Raw genomic sequence first — 21502 nt, 5'->3', positions numbered from 1 at the left:
AGAAACACTGTCCTAGACTTTTGTAGTTCCACAAAGGCATTGGTAGCACTATAAATGTAACATCTGTCCATGGCCAAAGTACATTTCAGTTACATTCTTTTCACTAGGAGCCCCAAGGCAGAAGTCCATTATCAGCAATGGACAAGCCAGCTAAAAAAGCTTTACTTGAGAACAATGGTCTGGAGCTTTAAAGAGAATAACTCTCACCTTTTTAAACTGCTTTTTCTTGTAGCAGACCTGGTAGTTCTTTTAGTAATGTCAGTACTGTCAGAAATGTTACGTTCAGAGGTTTTAGTTTTCTGAACACTGGACTGCAGAATTACTCTGAAAAGAGTAGGAAAAAGAAAGTTATAACTTGAATGTTTCAGACAAAACTGGCAAGAGGATATTACATTTCAAGCACAATGAACATATTCTAGTAAAAATGTCATGACGTTCTACATGATTTCAAGAGAAGGGTTGTCCTGAGTGAAACATACATGTCCTTAGTAGTACTTCTTTTCAGAATTAAGTTAAATTTGAGGAATAGTGTGATCAGTTTCAAGTAATTTATTTTTTTTACCTTCAAAGATACACACTATTAAGAATATTGAAGTCTTTCTCTTTTCATCTCTGAGGGGAAGGAGGCAGAAATGAAGCAAGGCATCTGACATTTTAGAGTGTTTAAAAATATTTTGTACGGAAGAAAAAAGCAACACAAAAAGACTACACAGAAACGCTACTTCCACAAGATGTTAATGTGCAACATTTAAAATACTAGACTGGATAAATCCTGGTTACCTGGAACTAGGAATGCTTTTTAATTGACAAAGTTCTTAGTCATAGGAAACGACACTACAGTTACAGTCCCATCTGCAAAAGGTGTTAATCACCTGCAATTCCTGCTGCCAGATCAATGTTTTCAACACCTTTTAAAAATCAGGGGTGTGTTTATGTTCCTTTGCCACTCCCAGCTTCTACTTTCATTTAATTTTAACACAGCCTGCCAAGTTTTTTTACTTAGGCTGTAAGATAATAAGGTAAGAATGTATTTTTTATTACTTCACCTGATAGCTTACCGTTGCAGATGCTCAGTTAATAATTACTAACTACAGATACACAAAGTGACTCTATCCTTCGTGTGCCTCCATTAAAATTATTTTAGCAAGGTGCATCACATGCAATTTTAGCTCTGCATGTATAGAACCACAATTAGATTCTACAAATAATTTTCTTCAAAAACTGAATTAGGTTACTGGCATTAGAAAGTGAAATATTTCAGTTGCACTTTCAGTTATATGCTTTCAAGCAGCCTACAAAAATCTTTGATGTCACTTTTGCTTGGAGTAGGCCACTAGTAAACTCCTCAGACGTTGCACCTTCTTCTCTGAATTTTGTTTAAATAGCTATAAAACGACTGTACTAAGTTACTCTGAAGACCCATAGGAACAATGTGCACATATATTTTAAGATTATTATACAATTGATTATTCAACATCATACCTATGACAACAGATAAATCTGAAATTAATTAAAGCAAAAACATTATGCTTTCACCACAAGGGATAACTGTGCTACTGCAAAGTTATGCTTTTATCATTAACACATGGCCTTGATGCATGCCACACTTTACTTTTAGAGCCATAAGCATTAATATGACTTAGAGAGTTTCCTAAGCAGCTGCATGTTACTGGTTACAACAATCTAAATATAGATCACACTACTGCAATGGAGTCTTGAACCAGTTCCCATGTGATCCTAGGGCTGAGACCAAAAATCAGCTGTAAATCAGGCAGTTCAAAAATGCACACACATATCTATGCTTTTTAAAGAGTAATTTAGCTGACTTTTGGGTCCGACTCCCATCCAGTTCACAGATTGTGGGTCTCAGCCCCCCACAAGTCTCCTCAGGGGTCCAGAAATTTGGCAGTAGGGGAGTGGTGGCAATTCACATCAACACTGCCACTGCTCCCCCTGATTTTAGGTTTCTGGAACTGTGGGGCTGGATTGGCTGCACCTAGGTCAGCCCTGCACAGAGAGACTGGGCCTCAATCCTGCACAGCTGGACTGGGCTGGGGCCAAGCTAGGCTGGTCCTTCCCACAAAGCTGCACTGGGTCTCAGTTGGGCTAGCACTGACACTGTATCAGGCCCACAGGCAGGATCTGGCTCCCTAATAAACCTTGGGCTGCTCATCTGGCCACAGGCCGAATATGGTCAGGCACCACTGATATAAACCAGTGGGGGCCAACCTTTATGGCAGATGTCACAAATTAGTTCTGCACCCTCCCCAAGCATCACTTCATTTCCCTTTCCCTGCCCTGATGCTCTCTGATGCTCTGCTTTCTGCTCCTATCCCTGTGCTACCTGCCTGATCTGCTGCTCTTTCTGCTTCCTTCCTTGTGCTCCCTGCCCAATTTGTTGCTTTGTTTTCTGTTCTGTCTGGTACTATGCTGTCGGTCCCTGCTTGATCTGCCAAGTGCTACACACAGAGCCTGCTCATGCCACTTTTGGCAGGTGCACCACAGGTTGGCCACTCCTGATATCAACTATAGCATGAGTGTTGGCTAGATCAAAAAACACAACAAGGTCAATGTTTTTAAAGAATTCCAGACTTGAACACTGTATGCACATGGAAAAGGGAAATGTACTGAAACGAGAAGAAAGAAAAAGGATTTCCATAATTTAACTCAGAGGTTCCCAACCCCTGGGCCACAGCTCAGTACTGGGCTGTGAAGGGTTGGTTGTCAGTCTGTAGGAGCTAGCCAACCCTTTTTTATACTAACTGACTGGCATAGCTGCCTGCTATACCAGTCACTGCTGGTCTGCAGTTTGCCAATCTGCGGTCACTTCCGGTCTCCTGGTCCACAGCATAAAAAGGTTGGGAACCCCTGATTTAAACAAAACATCTTCCTGTATGTGGAGCCAGGTGCTAAAAAGGGAAATATAACAACACTTCAGAATTGTTTGCGATCCAGCTCATATATATTACACAGTGTGAATACACACTCCTGACACAATGCATGATTTTGTAAGAAACTGCATTTGAAATCAATCCAAATGAAGCATCATTTAAGACAGCACAGTACAGAAATTTATTGTGACTGTATTCTATTTACCGTATTTTTCGGACCATAAGACGCACTTTTTTCCCCCCAAAAGTGGGAGGAAAACGAGGGTGCGTCTTATAGTCCGAAGGTGTGTGTCCCGGGGAGATGGGGCGGAGCTTGCCCGCGGAGGCGGCGGAGCCCGAGCGGGACACCCGCCGCTTGTTTATGCCGTGTCCCGGGGAGACGGGGCAGAGCTTGCCCGCGGAGGCGGCGGAGCCCGAGCGGGACATCCGCCGCTTGTTTACACCGGAAGCCGGCGCCCGTGCCGGTGGCCGGGAGCTGGCAATAAAAATGGCCGGCCGGAACAGACGGGGCAGGAGTCCGAAGGAGGGACTCGCTGCCGCGGAGACTGAGGCTCCAGGAGGGGAGCCTGCAGGCGGCTCCGCACCAGGCGGGAGTGCGGACCCCGGCGGGGAGGGGCCGTCCGCCCCGGCGGAGAGAGGGACAGCAGCAGCAGCCAGACCCAGGACCCCGAGCGGAGAGTGGCGGATTGACCCAGAGGAGGAGGACGCCAGTGATGGGGAGTACTGGGACTGTGCCCCGCCAGCCCACGGAACTTACAGGTCGGGGGTTTGCGCGGGGGCCCAGGAGGGCGCCAGCGAGGCACCGTAGGCGCCTAGACCGGTGCCGGACACTAGCGGCCGGGAACCCGGTGGGGAGTACCCCCAGGAGGACCCCGAACAAAGGCTTGGTGCTGGCCGGATAGGTTCCTGGCCACGGACAATGGATCTGGCGAGGAGCATCGCCAGGGAGGTCCGGGCGAGGGCCAGGGCCTCGAGCACAAGAGGACCCAAGGGGGCGTGAGGCCGGGGTGTGAGGGGGTGGCGGAGCCCCGCAACGTGACCATCAGGGACCCGGGCTACGGAGAACCAGGAGCCGTCCCACTGAACCTTACAACAAGTCGTGGTGGGCGAGAACCAGGGCGGGAGCCTGGTGACCCAACATCTACTCCGGACCAACGGCGGCCCAGGGGAATAGCGGCACCCTTCCACTGTGAGCCGCTATCCCGAAGGGGGGTTCACCCTTCCCCTTTCCTAGCCTGACTGTCACAGTGTGGTACCCCAGAACATTTGTTTGCGGTCCCATGCGCCCGCTTACTGTCTGCTGTCCACTGCCATTCCCATGCTGTGGATTGCTGTGTGTGTGGGGGAAGTCCCGCCTCCTGGAGTCTCAATGTCAGTCAGTCAGTCAGGTCACATGATCGGCACAGCGCACGCCTCCCCTGCGTGTGTGTGTGTGTGACACTGACAGACTGACAGGATTAGAACGTTGAGACAGGAGGCAGCTAGGTACGGTACCAGGTAACGTCCCGGCCGGGACTATGTGATGCAGCACAGTGCCCTGACAGGCAGGCAAGGAGCCCGTCATGGCAGGAGAGACACACGTAGTCTCTCCTGCCATAAAAACTGGGTGCGTCTTATGGTCAGGTGCGTCTTATGGTCCGAAAAATACGGTATCCATTTTTGCCAATACAAAGCGATGACCATATAAACCATGCTTGTTTAAAACTGACTCCCAGACGATCTACGAAGCAAGAGATGATTAGTTGTGTTACTCTGAAGTCAGGCAGAAAGGAAAGCAGGGTGGCATATTAGGGCATTTATACACTTGTCTGCATCGCAACAGACTCAGTTAAGCAAATCTGCTCTGCGCATGAGCCGATGTGCTCAGCACTGCATTGCATGCATTTGTATAAATGGCAAAATGCGCATTAGTGCTGAGAAAATGGCAGCAGCGTGCTTTTGATCTAAAATACCTTCGATGTTTTTTAGTTCAAAAGTGCACCGCTGCTATTTTCTCAGTACTGATGTGCATTTTGCTATTTATACAAATGCACGCACTGGGCGTTTTTAAAAGCACCCAGCACCGCAGTGCAAGCATGTGTACAAATGCCCTAAAGTGCCAGCTGCCCTACCTTTTGTGTATGAATCAATAAGGATGGTAGTTAACAGACTTCTAAGCCACTGTACCTTTGTCTACGGAGGCTTTATTGATCTGGATTTGTTTCAAATTTATACAGTCTAGCAACTAGCATTTTTTTAAAAATCAAAATCAAACAAAACCTGCTCCACACTTCAACTATCAGCAATCTTTCTTTCAAATGCCAGTGTAACAAAACTGCAACAGTAAGCTATGGTGCCATATACACACTGTTACATACAGCAACACCCATTCAAAAACTGAAGGGATATAAATACTCAGCCAAGTGGGGGATAACATTTCCAGAAAACAGTGACAGATCTGCGAGACTGTAATGTGTCTCACCATACACAAAAACTTAGAACATTTAAACATTTAAAAGGCAAGAAAGAAGGAAGAAATCATGAAATAAGAGAACTAGAGATTGCAAAATAAGGTCTCTATACATTTCTACTGTCTTCTACAATGCTATATAAACTCTAAAGTTTTCATATAAAATTCTCTTTTTGTTGTCACAATATGGCCACATAACAGGAACAGGTTGGCTACCTTTTTGCTAACTAAGCCTCACAAATATTTCCAACAGCCACAAGGGACTGGCACTCTTCCCCATCTATCACTAGGCACTTCCAAATGTAACTGGAACAAAGAAAAACTTGTCTACCCTTAGAAAAAGAAAATAAAAGAATCTCTCTCTCAAAGAAGACTGTGACCACATTTGTGTTACAATATGGTTTATTCTTGCTTGTATGAACAGAAACGTAAAATGCTAGAGAAGTATGTTCTAGCATAATTGTGACTTAGACAATCTCCCCAGTTCATACAATAAAACAAAACCTCCAGAACTTCTTCATATAAGATAGCTGTAAAATGGAAAAAGCTAAATATATATATTAAGGTGTAGTATATGTTAACTGTCACTATACAATTTTTTGTTTTATGATCTATATGTTGTAGAACAGGGGCAGGCAATTATTTTGGGAAGAGGGCCGCTTACTGAGTTTTGGTAAGCCATCGAGGGCCACATGGCAGGCAGCCAGGGGCAGATAAATATTACTTTTCTAAATTTTTTAGGTGCCCCACGGGCCGAATAGAATGGCCTGGCAGGCCACATCTTGCCCACCTGTTGTAGAACATGCGAAAATTGAGCTACACATTTAACCAAGTGTAAGGGAGTATAAAAAATTACTGATAACTGCATATTAAGCCAGGTTCCTATGGTAATGTTAATTCGCCTGTCAGGTTTTAACTTCCTTATCTTAAAAAATCTAAAAATGCAAAGATGTGTTATAATTTACAATTATCAGAACACATTTAGTAAGTACTGCTGTATATAGCAGACATGCTTTCTCAAGACACTACCAAGTTAGGACTGATGTCAATGAAAGATTTAATTCTGCTCCCAGACCTAATACAAAGCCCTAAGAAACTCCCCTACACAAACACCTGTATCCAGCTTTCAATATATCAGGATTAAGAGACTCAAATCTATTCCCCTGCATAACTTTAGAAATGATGCTGAATTCAAAAACAGAAGTGAATCTTTGAAGAGGTTCTAATGCAGAGCTGACAATGGCTACCTGAACAGATGCTGTATATAATTTGTTTATTTATAGCCCACCCTATCAAAATAGTTCAGAGTGGCTTACAATAAAGCAAACAATCCACAGACACGATTCCCCAAAGAGTATCCTAAAACTTGAAAAACTCCAACCCCGCCTTTCCTCCAGCTACCACCCCCCTAACCAAAACCCCTGCACAAAAATCCTCCAATTCCAACCGTATCTCACAACCACGACTCACATCAAGATAAAAGAATCACTCTCTTCAGCCTCAGCTCCCTACCTACCCACTCCCTACCACATCCCCATAAAAATCCCAATTTTGCTAATGTTCTGATAAATATAGCCCTTGTTCCTCTGCTTTACTTGTGGTAGGTTAGGGTGCTATGCCTTGCAGCTGTGCAATAGGGTTGATTGTATAGTTTCAGTAACAGGTCAAATAAGAATTTACATGGGATAGCATGGATGGGGATCCTGCCTCTGGCAGAAGGTTGGACTAGACCAGTGGTTCTCAGCCTTTTTTGTACCAGGACCTATACGTAAACATTGGTGGCCAGTCCTGACCCAGTGCCCCTCACTCCCGATCCACTGCACCTCTCTACCCCCAGTCCCCGTGTGCGTGGGATAGAGGGTGGATGTGACATGGGAGACCCCAAGCAGCTCCTTGCAGGCTGCAACTCTGACAGCCTGCAAGGGAAAAAACCATGGTTTCCCACATTTTTCTCCTTTAAAGGAGTATCCATTTTTAAAGTTTGTTCACAACCCTTTCATATATTCTTTTGGATCACAACCCATGGACTGAGAACCACTGGACTAGATGACCTCCCAAAGTCCCTCCCAGCCCTACTTTTCTATGATTCTATAATATGCTAAATAAAAGGACTAAAAGACAGCTGGAGATAAAACTTTTTTGAATGATATAGTTCAAGAGCATCAACCTTCAAACAACTGGCTTGTAGAAGTGTGCCATCTGACCTGCAGGACTCCTAGGCCACCTGGGAATTTGGGGGTGGGACCTGCCAGTGAAGTATGAGGCACAGAACCATGTTGGGAACGCGTGCTGGCAGCTGGGGGGCAGAGACAGAAGTGACAACAGGGTTAACTCCCACAGCTCCTAGACACTCCTCACCTCACTTCTGCTGCTAGGTCCATAGCCTACGGATCTCCCGAGAAGCTCCATAATCTGGTGCCAGCATAGGGGGATGGATGAATCTGACAACCTGGATCTAGCCCAGAAGGTTTACATCAACTACTTGTAGCTGTGTCACATTTTTACCTCACTGACATTACACTGTGAAGCTGCATGGAACATCACCCAAGAGTTGAGAATTACAATGGAGTAGAGGTCTTGCCACATCCCCACCTTGATCTGTAAAATAATCAGGGCATTACCTGATGTTCTATAACCTGAGCTAGAGCTTTGGACATTCAAAGCCTTAATCTATACTACAAATTGAAACCACACTATAAATGAATCAGTCAACAACTCCCATCAAGAGTCTGACTCATCTGTATATAATAAGTGTAGACAGGGCCCTAAATAAACATGGAAGAATATTCAACATAAGGAAGAAGAAATTAAGAAACCAGTTTCAGCACATGGAACTTGGAACCAAAACACAATTAAATCAATTGAATCATTAATGCAAGGTGAAACTACTGCTTTTGAAGAGGTAATCATTTCCTCATCATATAACCTTGGAACCCCAGCTGATATCAAATACCTTAGAAGCAAATCAGCATGCAGAAGAAAATTAGACATGAAATCCACAGGACATCTCCTTGAGTGTTATTTGTACTTATCAAACTCCTTAGACTGTGTAAGGTACCTGCTCCACTTCACATTAGTAAAGACAATTATTGTTCTATATTTTGAATCCAACTTTATGAAAACCCCAATGAAATACTGTTTAACCAACCAAACAAAAGTACACATCACAAAAAGACCTGGTAAGCACTCTGCCTAAACATGCAACTTAAAAAGACTTCATTTATAGCTGATCTGTAATGGAACCTTCATTTTGTAGATCCATTACGCATATACTCAGCTATTCACAAAGGCATCTTCTTTACTCAGCTACCTCTGTACAGGCTAGTACATTTTACCTTGGGCACAACTGTTTAAACAGGACAGTAGTAAGGTCAGTAGGTGCAGAATTAATCTTTTAAGCAGTTCACAGTTTCAGGAACTAATACTTCAGTACCCTTAAAAAATCAAAATGTTAATGTGTGCACTAAGAAAGGTAAGAAAATTAGATTTTAATTTGAAAGGATAAAATTTTATGGAGGAAAAAAACAAGCAGAGGCATGTCTCCTCTGAAGGGCCCAGTGGAGTTTTCTGTCCTGCTAGCAAGGAACCGCTCACTAAATTAGTTAGCAGTTTGATCGTGCCCTCAGACTACCAAACACGTTAACTTTGAAAAAGTGAAGATCTATAAGCTTGCAATGGGAAAGCTATTTTCTCTTCTGCTACAAGTCTCTATACTATGACATCCCTAGAAATCAGACAGAGACATCACTACTCAATTATTCACATGATGGCCATCTCAATCATGTTAGAAGGTTTGAGAAATTGAAAACAACTGCATTTAAGTAGAATACAGAAGTATTCAAAAGAAGGGAACAGGAAATTGTAGGGATTGCTTTTCTACAATACGAAAACTAAGAGCAAGGCTTAAAGAAATCAAAGCCCCAAACCTAAAGTTCAGCTTTCAAGTCCATATTTGTGCAACTTTGTGCGTCTAAATGAGACCTAATTTTTCAGAGTGCTGAGCTTCTGTCAACTCTAACTTCAATTTAGAACTTGGAGGGAGGGGGGGAAAAATAAATAAATAAATAAATCACACTTTTTATAAAAATGCCCAAGTCATTAAGTGCCTTTAAAAAAAGAGAGAAGAGGGTGCTTAATCCAATCTCTGATTACATCTTCATTGTAGACTACCCAAGACCTTAGTTTAAAAGATGCTTCCTATGTTCTTCACTGCCCAGAATGTGCGTAATCCAAATTTTCTTTCTTGATTAAAGACATGCCTTTCTCTTGCGATGGGGTTTGCAGTTGTAGGTCCATGCCAGCTGATTACAAATTGATAGTGCTCAACAGAATCTGAAGATTTAATAATTTCTCCAGTTCCTTTTCTGATGTTTTTTTGCCCCCTTAAACTTTAGAGGAAGGCAACTTCCTTGCTCTTTGGAAGTTGTGAATGGTAAAACATGGTAAAATCAGAAGAGCGAGAGTAAAAGGCTTAACTTTAGTATTCAGTTTGAAAGCCCCATTCAAGGCATTCTCACCATTGTAGGGCACAACATTTTTTACCCACTTTTTATGATAGCAACTGAAATCTTCAGCATTCTCCCAGAAAAATCTTTGTTTGCCAATCTTCTGCAAGAAAAAACTCTAGTGACAATGTCATACAGGAAAGGAAACTGTGCAGTGGATTTGACCCCACAAATCTCTCTGCTACAAAGCCTACTTGCCTAAAAGACAGAGTCCAAGAACCCTTCATGACTTCAAAGGTGGAAACCAGGCTCCTTTGGCAAAAGCTGATCAGTACATTCATTCTGAAACAGGTTAAGAAAAATGAAAGTGCCGTCCACAAAACCACTAGAGGGCATGAACAAGTAGAGAGAGCCAAGGCTGAAGTCTGCTGACAATGTGCGAGAAGAGTGCGACTCTCTCACCCTCCTGCCCCCCCGAAAACAGCTCTTCAATGAAATGTCAAGTTTTTTCAATCACTTAAAAGAATGTCTAAGTAGATCTCCTGGGGTTACTAAATTTGCTGTCATCATTCTTGGCTAGACTGAACAATGCAGCTCTCCTAAACACTAATAAAATCCCTGATAAAGATTTTTTCTGCCCTGTTTTACTCTGGCTCCTTTAGTTCAATGTGACTTATTAGTAAGTGTAGATTTACTGACAAATTCTAAATCTTGATTCAAAAGACAACTCATACTTTAGGGAACTTAGCAATTTTCCAACTAGTTTAAGAAATCTAAACTAAAAAGGAAAACTAACCTCTTGATGTACTTGTGAGGTGTGAAGGACAAGATTTTCCGTTAAACAATATATATATTAACTAAAATTATATCAGCATTTGCACTAGCATGCAGAGAATAGATCGTCAAAAACTATGAAATATCCTACTTGTAACTGCTCAGCATATTTCAAAGAGACATTGCAAGCCAGCCATATGATCACTCAAAAGAGCTTATTGTTATTTTCTTAAAAGCTAAATCAATGAAATTTACCCTTGCCACAAAGCCAGTAAGAAACATGATATGAAAAGCATGCAATTATGAAACATACTGGATAAAAAAGTGAACTTTTGTAGAGAAATGGAATGGGACACTTACACAGTGGCTCTCTCACAAGGAGTCCTGATGGTTATTATGTTCTTAAACCATCTAGACAGAATAGCAGGCTGGGAAGAAGGGAGCCACAAACAATCCACCAGATGACAATGCTACACAGTGTAGACACCAGCATAGCTAGGAGCCATCTAGAAAGGGGTGAGGGGGAGGAAAAGATGAACAAAAATTCAAACGCAAAAGCTATTGGTGCATTTTAGCCAGTTAAGTTTTAAAAAGCAAATCAACCTTTAAAAACTAGGCCAAGCATTTTCTCCCTTCCAAATGTTATAGCCCATGCAACCATAGAAAGTTTTGTCCTTATGTTATTTGAAAACAACGTAAAACAGGTTTCACAGCAACATGAAATAACTCCATGTGGGCCTTCTATTCCAAGAAAAGTTCACTGCACTTAATGAAATATGAATTCTAGAAGAGCTTAGCATAGCACTAAACTCTTGTATCTCTTTTCATTAAAAAAAACAGCTGAACAAACAGAAAAGTTGTTGTACTAGCCACTCCTATTTCCCTGCTGCATGCTGCTGTAATATCAAATCATTTGTCAGTCATAACCATTACTAAAACAGCGAACAAAAATTATTCAAAGACATCCAGATGGCAAGAGTAGGTTACCTTTCTACAATCAAAATTGCAACAAAACCAATTCAGTAGTTCTTTTGCTGTAGGTACAGCATATTACTAATTATAACACTGACATAAAAGATCCATTCTTCCAGGCAAAGAGGATTTATATGAGCAACTTTGATAAACACTAATGAGTATTAAATACAAATCCCTTGTGCCTTAGTTAAAAAGTAATGCTTCTAACTCTCAAAAGATATTAATTCTCCAAACTTCCAGTACTTGCATTTAGTACACAATGTATTGTTTAAAGCAATTATTGCGCTGAGGAAATAAAACTCTTATTCTGCCTTATTCCTTTAGATAATCTTGCTGGTCAAATGATGAACTTCAGTTGCATTTTGGAATATCTGAATTTACATTTCCTACCTATTCTGGAGCTGCTAACTGCAGAAGAGGCTACAGGCAGAAAGAGATGCTAAGAGAGGTGAATATGCAGGTTTCCTTGCAGCAGATGCTACATTAACTACCACAGACTAAAGTCACAAGACTATCTATGGATCACCATAGATACACTCCTCTCTTTTTAAAATTTATCCGGAAACAATTTTAGTGAAGTACTGCTATACTCTGACTTGACAGAATTGCTCACAGGAGAGGCTGCAGGGAGCTCTCATAAACAGGGACGTACCTAATTCACAGTGGCTGCCTCTGGATTTTGTGGTCCTAGCCTGCATTAGGCACCATTTTTGTGGTGGAACATGGTGAGCTCCCCCACACCTCTGATCAGCTGAGAGGCCTTAGAAATCCTGCCCCACTCCAGAGATTGACATATGGACACCTGTCAATCGCTGGGGAGAGGAGTGGGACTTCTGGGGCCCCTTGGCCAGAGGTGTTGGGGGGGGGTACACTCCACTGCAAAACTCCCCCCACGCTTCAGGACGCTAGGGCTTCCTGCCTCCATTTGTAGCTTCCCCGTTCTTCCCCATCCCCCCCTCTCCCCTGCTTATTTGCAGCCCCCATGTGTTTTCACAGGGGTCCTACGCAATTCATGGTTTCCATGAATATCATGAAATTTTTAATTTGGTAGGTCTCTACTCATAAAACCAGTAACATCTGGGAAAGGATGTTCTCTCAGGAAAAAATAAATTAACAGGAATTAATATTAAAAGTAAGCCTGGTCTTTTTGCACAGCTAAGCTAAAAAAAACCAAACTGACGAAAATAAACAAGAAAGAACCTCCTACCCCCAAACCCATTTCAGTTGAACAAATACTACCTTACAGAAATTGAAAGGCATTTTATGATAAAATACAGATTTATATTTGGTGAAATGTTATTAATCAATTTTAGACTCTAGGTTATATCAAATGCTTTATTTCTGTCAATCTAGTAAATATTTTAAACCACCTTAACTGTACCACAAGCTCAAACCTTTGGAAGCAGGGGAAGGAGTTCCATGGTAAACCTATATTGTTTTTATATTTTAAATAACATTTTTTTTTTTTACTACTTAGTTTTTTTCCAAATATATGAACCAAAACAAACTTTTTAAAGTTGCCTAGAAAAAACATGTTTGATTTATTTTGTTTCCTACTAGACTTCACTCTTTGAGCGTACCCTTAGCTTAAAAATAAAACAAAGCAAGGCAGGGAAAAAATCCCCAAATGTCACTCCCCCCTAAAAGTAACAACTTACCATGCACACTTGGGAAGATTTAGAAATCTCTACAAAAACTAGTTTTTGCATTTGAAAATCTCCAATAAACATTCTTATTTCTATAAACATTCCAATAAAGTGAGGTCAAGGAAGTGTTCCTAGTCATATGAAATGAGCTGTCAAGAACATTAAGATACAGGGCAGTAGGTGGTGGGACATGCAGCACAACAGCAGAGGAAAAATAAGAATGAGAAAAATTGAAAGCTGAATGCAGTTCTTTAGCACAAACAAAAACAAACAAACAAACAAACAAACAAACCCACTAAGCCTATAGTAAGCTGGGGAATCCATATTTCTTTTAAACACTGGGAAAAAAGACTTTATCAATGAACCTTTAGAAGGTGGAGCAGGAAAAAAATTCTGGTATTTATACATCGAAAAAACCTAACTTACGTTAGTGGAACTGTGATTGTAGCTTTTCCTTGCCTTTTGCTTTTCAGAGCACGAAGTTTATCGCCTTGAGTTACACAGTTTGTTTCATCTTCATCACTATACTGAATAAGTAAACAAGGAATAAGCCAAAGATTTTAACATATACCCCTTGAGATATTAATGCTTGTTCTACAAGTAACTATTGACAGAGTTGATATAAATTTCCTCATGAAGAAAGTTGGGAGGTCTAAATTAGCTTTATGAAAAATATCCTTCATACTCTCACCTACTGTTTTTAAATCTGCAGACCTTTAAACTACTGCATGAGCTATTTGGCCAGAATAGCATCTGACACTGAAACAATAAAAATGTTGTCAGTACCTTTGCTCATACACTGTATTATCTTGACTTCTATTCCTCAGCTATCACATTCCTTTCCAACTCCTATCTGACTTCAAAAGACCACGACCACCATCCTCTACAGTAGATGCCTATGGTTAAGCAACAGTATTATAGAAATCAGTTTTCCTGGTAGAAAAAGGCATTTCAATAAGGGAGCCCACTTGAACTATAATTGAGGTATTTCTGTTGGCAAACTTCAAAATCTTGATTCATTGTCTGATTCTTCACCTAATTAAAAGGTTTAGGCATAATAGTGGCACTCTTTCACCAGTACTTCCATCTTTAATGCCTGCTTTTGATATCTTTCATCTTCCAAATATTTTGGTATTAAAAAGAATGTAGCAGAACATAGAAGAATAATTTGACAATTTTAGTTTTATTATACCCACAGCTTTGTCCATGCCCCAAGAAACCATCAACAGCTGTTATGCCCTTTTACAACAGCACAACATTTGGACGATTACCAGTTCAGTGTCTTTTCTGTTAGTTCTCCGGTTTTTTGCATCATTAATTGAAATATCATCTACTCCTGTGAGGATTTTCGTAACAGTAATTTTACTGTTCCCCTTTAACTTTGCACGGAAAATATCTCCTTCTGTCCAAAGTTCTGATTGTTTCCTATTACAAAAACGAAAAGATATTTAGCTATATAAACTTTTCAGAAAATAGCAGTAGGATTTCATTTTGTTTTAAAGGAACTAATCTTTTTTTATTAAACAGTCTTCCACAATTTTCCAAATTGCTTATTCTAGCACAGTAACAGTTTACTTACTCTACCAGGAAATGTTGTTGTGGTCCAATCACTGAGCCAGGTCTATTTATTCTAATCCAGGCAATGGTCTCAGCAGCTGTCATCCGGTAATGTTTCATGATATAACAGGCTATAAGTGTGCCAGTCCGGCCAAGACCAGCTGTGGAAGACAGAAAAGAGGCCATGGTTTTTCACGCACCACACTGGTTTAAATTTCAATGTCCAAAACAAAGGAACAAAATTATTCAGTCCCTTAATGTTATTACTATGGCTGATGAGTACTTAACCTCTTACTGGCAAAACTTAGATGGCCACTGGATTCTAAAGTTACATACAATATTCGTAACGTAGCATATTGTTTTAATAAGAGTGTTACACAACGGACAAACGGACTTTTTAGCTATTTGAAAGGAAGAGGGGAAAAGCTGTCACTCAGGAGCATAAATTACCAGTTATCTGTCCATGATTTTGCCATGATATGGATTTTAGATCAATCACTTTTAACTTCAGCTCTGCATGAAAGAGCTACTGCTATACTATCATGCAGATGTAGCTGCATTGTAACAGCTTGTGTTGATATCAAGTGATACCTGTATAATAGATATACCCATCTTGTAGTTTTGGTTTATGAAGTTACTACATTTGATTTACATTTTTAATAAATATGCGCTTGTTGAATCAAGTAGCCTTTCAAAGCCAACTATTTTATATTTTATACTAGCCAATTGTCCATCAAGAACGATGGGCAGGGGGTGCAGGTGGGGACAGAGCTCTACATCCAGCTCCTTTCCCACTTTTGGGGCCAGGCCCACTCCCTGTTTCCCCCACTCTGCTGTAGGGCCAGGCCTGCCCCTCCCCCCAACCTCCCCACCACTGTTTCAGGGCCAGGCCTGGCCTGGTGCACCCTGCCCACCCTCCCTCCCACTGTTGTGGGGCCAGTGCCGGCTCCCCCCCACCTTTCCTGCCATTGTCTCAAGGCTGGGCCAGGCCCAATGTGCCTCCCCCCCCACCCCCGACTTCCTGATGCTATTTTGGGGCCAGGCCCGTTCCTTCCATCTTCCCCCCACCCTGTCACCACGCCAACCCAGGCCCACTGCTCCCCCACATCTTGCTCCAGCCCCAGTATCCCCACCATCATGGCAGTGCTCCACCATGCCGCCACCTCTTGTCCGAATGCTGTATTTACACTCTGATTGGTTGTTTCATAGTTTCTAGGGTCGGAAGGGACCTGAGCAGATCATCTAGTCTGACCCCCTGCCATGGCAGGAAAGAGTACTGGGGTCAAACGACCCCAGCAAGGTGTTCATCTAACCTCCTCTTAAACACCCCCAGGGTAGGAGCCTGCACCACTTCTCTTGGAAGCTGGTTCCAGACCCTAGCTGCCCTGACCGTGAAGTAGCGCCTCCTGACATCTAACCTAAACCTACCCTCTGCCAGCTTGTGACCGTTATTCCTGGTCACAAGTGCTTGGGGGAACAGTGACTCCCCCAGTGCCTGCTGATCCCCTGACTAGTTTATAACAGGCCACAAGATTCCCCCCTCAGCCTTCTCTCTTGGAGGCTGAACAGGTTCAGGTCCCGCAGCCTCACCCCACAGGGCCTGCCCTGTTGTCCCCTGATCATATGAGCCAATCAGATTGCGAATTAAGTGTGATGGACAGAAAGACTATAGCTTTTATAATATTAGAATACAGGAATACATTATTTTTTCATTCATTATTAGAGTCATCTATATACCTAGATGGCATAAAATACTTAGAAATACAATTTGCATATGATCATAAAACAAATGCTCAACTATCCTAAAACACAATGACCACCAATTTATTCTCTCAATGTGAATATTCAAACCACTGTTATCAAAACCTAAGGAAGGAGACAAGCTGTGCAATATTCCCTGAACAAATCTAAGTTTTGGCACAGTGACTCTAGGATACTTCCTGCCAAGAACCCACCATGAAAAATGTTCAAATCATTGAGCCCTACCACTTAACTGATAGTCAAAAGGAGATGGGAGAAGGGTTTGAAGGGAAAAATATCTCGAATTCAATCAATTTTACTCCACAGAACTCCTAGTTGGAGACAGATACTGCTTGGCACGTAAGTCCCAAACTATTTAGGAACCCAAAAGCTGATTTACTTTTGCAAGACAGGTATGATATGCTCAAGATGTATGATGTGCTTTCGCTGTAGCATTACACAGCAGAATACAACAAACTGGATTTTGGAGAGAAACAAATCAGCACCTTCTTAATATACTCAGATGAAGAAAAGCTCTTGTACTATTGTTACATGACATTCGGGTACACTGCTCAATTAAGGAAACTGCTCAAACTGTAAACTTTAATGCAGATCAGCAAATCAAGGTGCCAAAATATTTTCACCGATTTTTCTAGGTAAACAAGAGTTTCATGAAACATTATCACACAGCAAGTATGTGGCAGAACCGGGAACAAGAAAGGGCTTTCCTGAGTTCCAGGCAACAGACCTGACCATGAGAGACCAGACTGTCTTCTTCATTTAAATCAAGAAACACTTGCACTAATCTGAAGGATCAGGCAGAGCAAATAGTATGCAATTATATAGACTGTATCAAAAGGAAGCAGAAGTAAATATGGCACAGAATTAAAGATTTGAATGTTCAATACTAATTGTGATAGTTTTAAAAGGTTTTTTAACACATTTAAGTTTCCTAGTTTTCATCTTTAAAAAAATAAGAAATATATTGACCTTTGGTGGTTGACTGCTGATGTCCCACAATATTTATACCCCAGCAGAAGACCTCTCTACCAGCTGAGCTAAAAAAGTAACTATAGTAGACTGCTAAGTATCCAGAACCAGATACTAAAAGAAATGCACTATACTCTTGACAGAAGACTTCAGAACAATACGCTCAACAGAAGAAAAATGTTGGGGCCTCAACTTCTGTCTGTTCTATCTGGGCTCTGGAAGAACTGATTGGAAGCTGAGTAGGGGCCTGGAAACACACAGTTCAGATTATGTGCGCAATGTGATTTTTAAAAACAAATATTTTAGCTGGAGTTTTGGTTGGGATTTTTTTTGTTTCTTTTTAAAGCTATCTACCTGCCAAATTTCAAATTTTCTGCTGCAAAGCATAGAAACACCAGCACTTTCTCCTAGCCAAATCTTTGAAAAGATTACTATTGGCAGGCCCATTCTCCCTTGACATCATTCTTGGAAATGGCTGAAGAGATGGTTGAAATTAAAGAAGTCAGATGCAGCAGACAGCAAGTATGGAACATTTTAGCTGAAACATTTAGTTTGGCAAAGTTATAAGCAACTGGAAGTAAGAACTTCTAAAACAAAGTGTCATGCCACCTAAACTCCCACATACAATATAAATGCACAGGATCTACCTTTGCAATGCACTGCTATAACTCCTTCAGCATTTTCACAAATATTGAGGAATGTTTTGACGATAGTATCGCTAGGTGTGCTTCCATCAGCAAAGAAGAGGTCATAATGCTCAAAACCAGCATCAATAAATCGTTTGGCATCATACATTTTTTTGTTGAGGCGTATTATGGTGGTGACCTTATGTCTTCTGAAGTATGGGAAATAAGCCTCAGGGGCATGATGGGGATAACCTATAGGTAGAAAAAAAAGGAAACAATCTTGAATACTGCAGCAACAACAATCAATACAGTTTTTAAAAGAAGGTATGTTCAACATAAAATCTGAACCAAAACCCAATTCAAGTACAATTAAAATAAAAGTTATGGTTTTTTTACTGCTAAGTTTAAACAAAGAAAAACAGCTAAGGAAATCAGAGTTTGATGAATATTTAAAAAACACCACAATTGATAAAGTTGCTCTTACTCATCACAACCAACTAAGCAACCAGTAGCATGTGGGTCTGTGTCCCCCACCTTTTGTTAAGCGTACCATTTTCAATTTTACTTCTTGAATGAGGTCCACTAAAGGCAATGAATTTGTTTGGTATTATCCAGTTAAAGTCTCCATTTTCTGCTTTCTGAAAAACAAAAACAAAAAAACTTTGTTTCTCAATATCCCTAAATTTTTAGCTTAGAACCACAGAGAGGTAAGGCTGGAAGAAGCTTCCATAACTCATCTGGTCCAACCCCCAACCAGAGACAGGATCACCCCTATTCAAACCATCCTATGAAAATCCATTATCTAACCTCTTCACAAAACTACACCTTCAACCTTGACAGCCACAAGACACAATACTGTTATTTGCCACAGGTAAAGCAGAAGGACCATAGCAGCTAATATTCTGTTGCTGCAAAGATGTTTAAAATACACACGAGAAATCCAAGGAAGAGGTCCACGAGTCCCACTGCAGAGGAAGGCAGAAACCCCAACAGTTTGTACCCCTCTGACTGCGGGGTAAAATTTCTTCCTAGCTTCAAATCTGGTGATCAGTCTGACACTGAGCAGAGGAGCAAGAAACCCTGGGTTTTAGCCAGGAGCCTCTGGGTTTAAGTCCCAGCAAGAGCACTGGCGCAGCCGAGTCAAAATCCCCAGCCTTAGCTGCAGCCAACACCCAATGCCTCTAAAAAAGGCTTGAAAAAACCCCATCTGCACATACCCCAAAATGTAGCATCAGAATGGGAAAAAAAACTCTCCTGGTCTCATGTGACAACCAAAGCCCATAAGCATGGGAAATACCCATAACACAACACAGATACAGCTATGCCTAGATCATCCCTGACCAATGTCTGTCCAACATCTTCCTGAACATCACCAACGATGGAGAGTCCACAACCTCCCTGGACAGTGTGGAGCAAAGAAGTTTACCACTAGTCCATGATCTACTCACTACAGAAGGAGAGAAAAGGTATTTTCCCCTCACCTTTATGGCAGCCCTTCCAGTATCTGAAGACTGCTATTATGTCCCCTACTAAGCATCTTTTCCCCAGCCTGAACAAGCCTTATTCCTATTTGCTTCATAAATCAAAGCTAAATACAACTGACAGACAAGTCTTGCTTCTGTTTGCTGCTGTTTGCTTCATCAACAAAATATCATCTATTCTTAGTTTCTCTTCCTAAACCAAAATTTGGAGGGAGCATCAGCTACCTTCAAATAAGGCCTTACTTGGAAATGTTTAGCAAATTATTTTTTGAACTCTAAGAGTTCTAATCTAATCTTCCTTTACATTCATCACAATTTTTGCCCTAAAAAGGTGGTATTTATCTATGGTGTGTAGTTGTAAAGTTAAAATTCTACACTGAAGTTTCCTCAAAAAATTGAGGTGATTTTTTGGCTTTGAAATTCACACAATTCAGTTATCATTTCTTCACTACTTCATATTTGTTTTCCTTCATTAAATAACAACTGGTCCAAAAATGGCATTTCTTCAGGTTGCTCATTAAGTTTCCCCTAACAGCACAAACTGGCTATAAAAAGTGGCTTTTGAATAGGAAGTTTTTTTCAGCATCCTCCAATGGTAAAAATCAGAAGTTAAAAAAAAAACTACCATGCAGGAAGAACACTCACCAACTGCAGATGCCTCCTCAGCCTGATGAAGGGTATCTATACCCAAAAGCTTGCTAAGAAGAATTTTTCCAACTACTTATGTTGGTCTAATAAGAGGTATCAGGTTTACCCAAAGAACCTTGTCTGCCTATGTCTGTAGATCAACATGACTACAATCTACACCCGTGTATACCTCTTTTCACATTTCTCCTCATCATCTTTACTTTCTACAGTCCTCTCAGGCCCAATCACATATGCACCCACCCAGTTCTGCTGTTTAAATTTAATTTGTATCATCTATTTTGCTCTCAATGCATCTTTATTTAAAGATCTGAAATAGTCTAAAAAACAGAAATCAAAGCTAAGGCTACAAAAATAACCAGTTATATAAAAGTAATCCAGGTAGTAGTAATAGGAAATGGTCAGAAGACCAATATAATAGTAGTACTAGTTTATTTACTACTTTTGTAAAGCAATGCAATGATGTGACTAAAATATGTAATTCAAAATAACATTTAAATACTGTATAATTTTTAATATTTGGACTAATACAGAATGCTTACCTCATAATGCTCATATTCATCTACATCAAACACATTGAAATCCAGGAAGCCATGTAGCAAAGCCTAAAAATGCACAAAGAAACTTTTAGCATAGAAAAAAAAACTCTGAGGAAAAAAAATAATTCACCAACATGATACATTTCTGCATACCATTTATATGCCCAATATTTCTACCCTTTCAGAGTGACTTTCAGCATTAACTTCCTTAACTGGACTAAGTTTGATCTAATACATAATGTTTTAATGCTTTTGAAACCACTTCATAAAATGTGACACTCAATCTCATTTGAAAACAAATCTTTCCATTCCAATATGAATGCTAATATGCACAAATGAGAATAAATAAGAACAGTGGGATTTTTGTTTTAATTAACTAAAAACAAATTGCAAGCTGTAGCAGCATGCAATCTTCTTATTAATGGAGTAAGAGAGAGGTAGCAACATTGCTGTGAAAAATTTTACCAAATTTAACTCTATAAATTAGAGGTATGTTCTAGCCACCAGAAGGAGTTGAATATACTGGATTAAGAATAACTTTGGAGACATGAACCTTCCTTTTAATCGTTTGCTATTGTGATGCATTATATCCAAAGCCGACTGAAAAAAACTACTGTACTTACTCAAATCTAAAATAGGGTTACTCCCCCATTCAGCATGGGGAAAAACCCCTTGTTTTAAGATTCTAGTATGGGCCACGCAAGCAGCTGCTGTTGCTATGCATGGGACCAGGGCGGCTCATGC

The 21502-nt window shown here is 40.9% G+C and overlaps 1 protein-coding gene across 16 annotated transcripts in view; it reads right to left on the bottom strand.

Moving 5' to 3' along the window:
* CDC14B (cell division cycle 14B) overlaps window positions 1-21502 on the bottom strand; it is a 63995-nt gene that overhangs the window by 10606 nt on the left and 31887 nt on the right. For 7 of the 16 annotated variants that reach the window (XM_090038578.1, XM_090038579.1, XM_090038581.1 and 4 more), the window contains 7 exons: window positions 20762-20824; window positions 18644-18731; window positions 18115-18345; window positions 14760-14898; window positions 14452-14605; window positions 13607-13707; window positions 208-324 (listed from right to left, as the gene is read on the bottom strand). In XM_090038578.1, coding sequence (XP_089894704.1) covers window positions 208-324; window positions 13607-13707; window positions 14452-14605; window positions 14760-14898; window positions 18115-18345; window positions 18644-18731; window positions 20762-20824 — 893 coding nt within the window. Of the gene's footprint in view, window positions 1-207; window positions 325-5724; window positions 10128-10919; window positions 11066-13606; window positions 13708-14451; window positions 14606-14759; window positions 14899-18114; window positions 18346-18643; window positions 18732-20761; window positions 20825-21502 lie in introns of those variants that run through there. The other 9 variants (XR_016441251.1, XR_016441252.1, XM_090038585.1 and 6 more) reach the window with 3 other exon arrangements.

Source organism: Crocodylus siamensis, chromosome 3 (assembly GCF_052110815.1).
Source record: "Crocodylus siamensis isolate JL-2025a chromosome 3, ASM5211081v1, whole genome shotgun sequence".
Classification (NCBI taxonomy): domain Eukaryota; kingdom Metazoa; phylum Chordata; order Crocodylia; family Crocodylidae; genus Crocodylus; species Crocodylus siamensis.
Note: the sequence above shows the minus strand (reverse complement) of the source record. Positions and strands in the feature narration are given on the sequence as shown.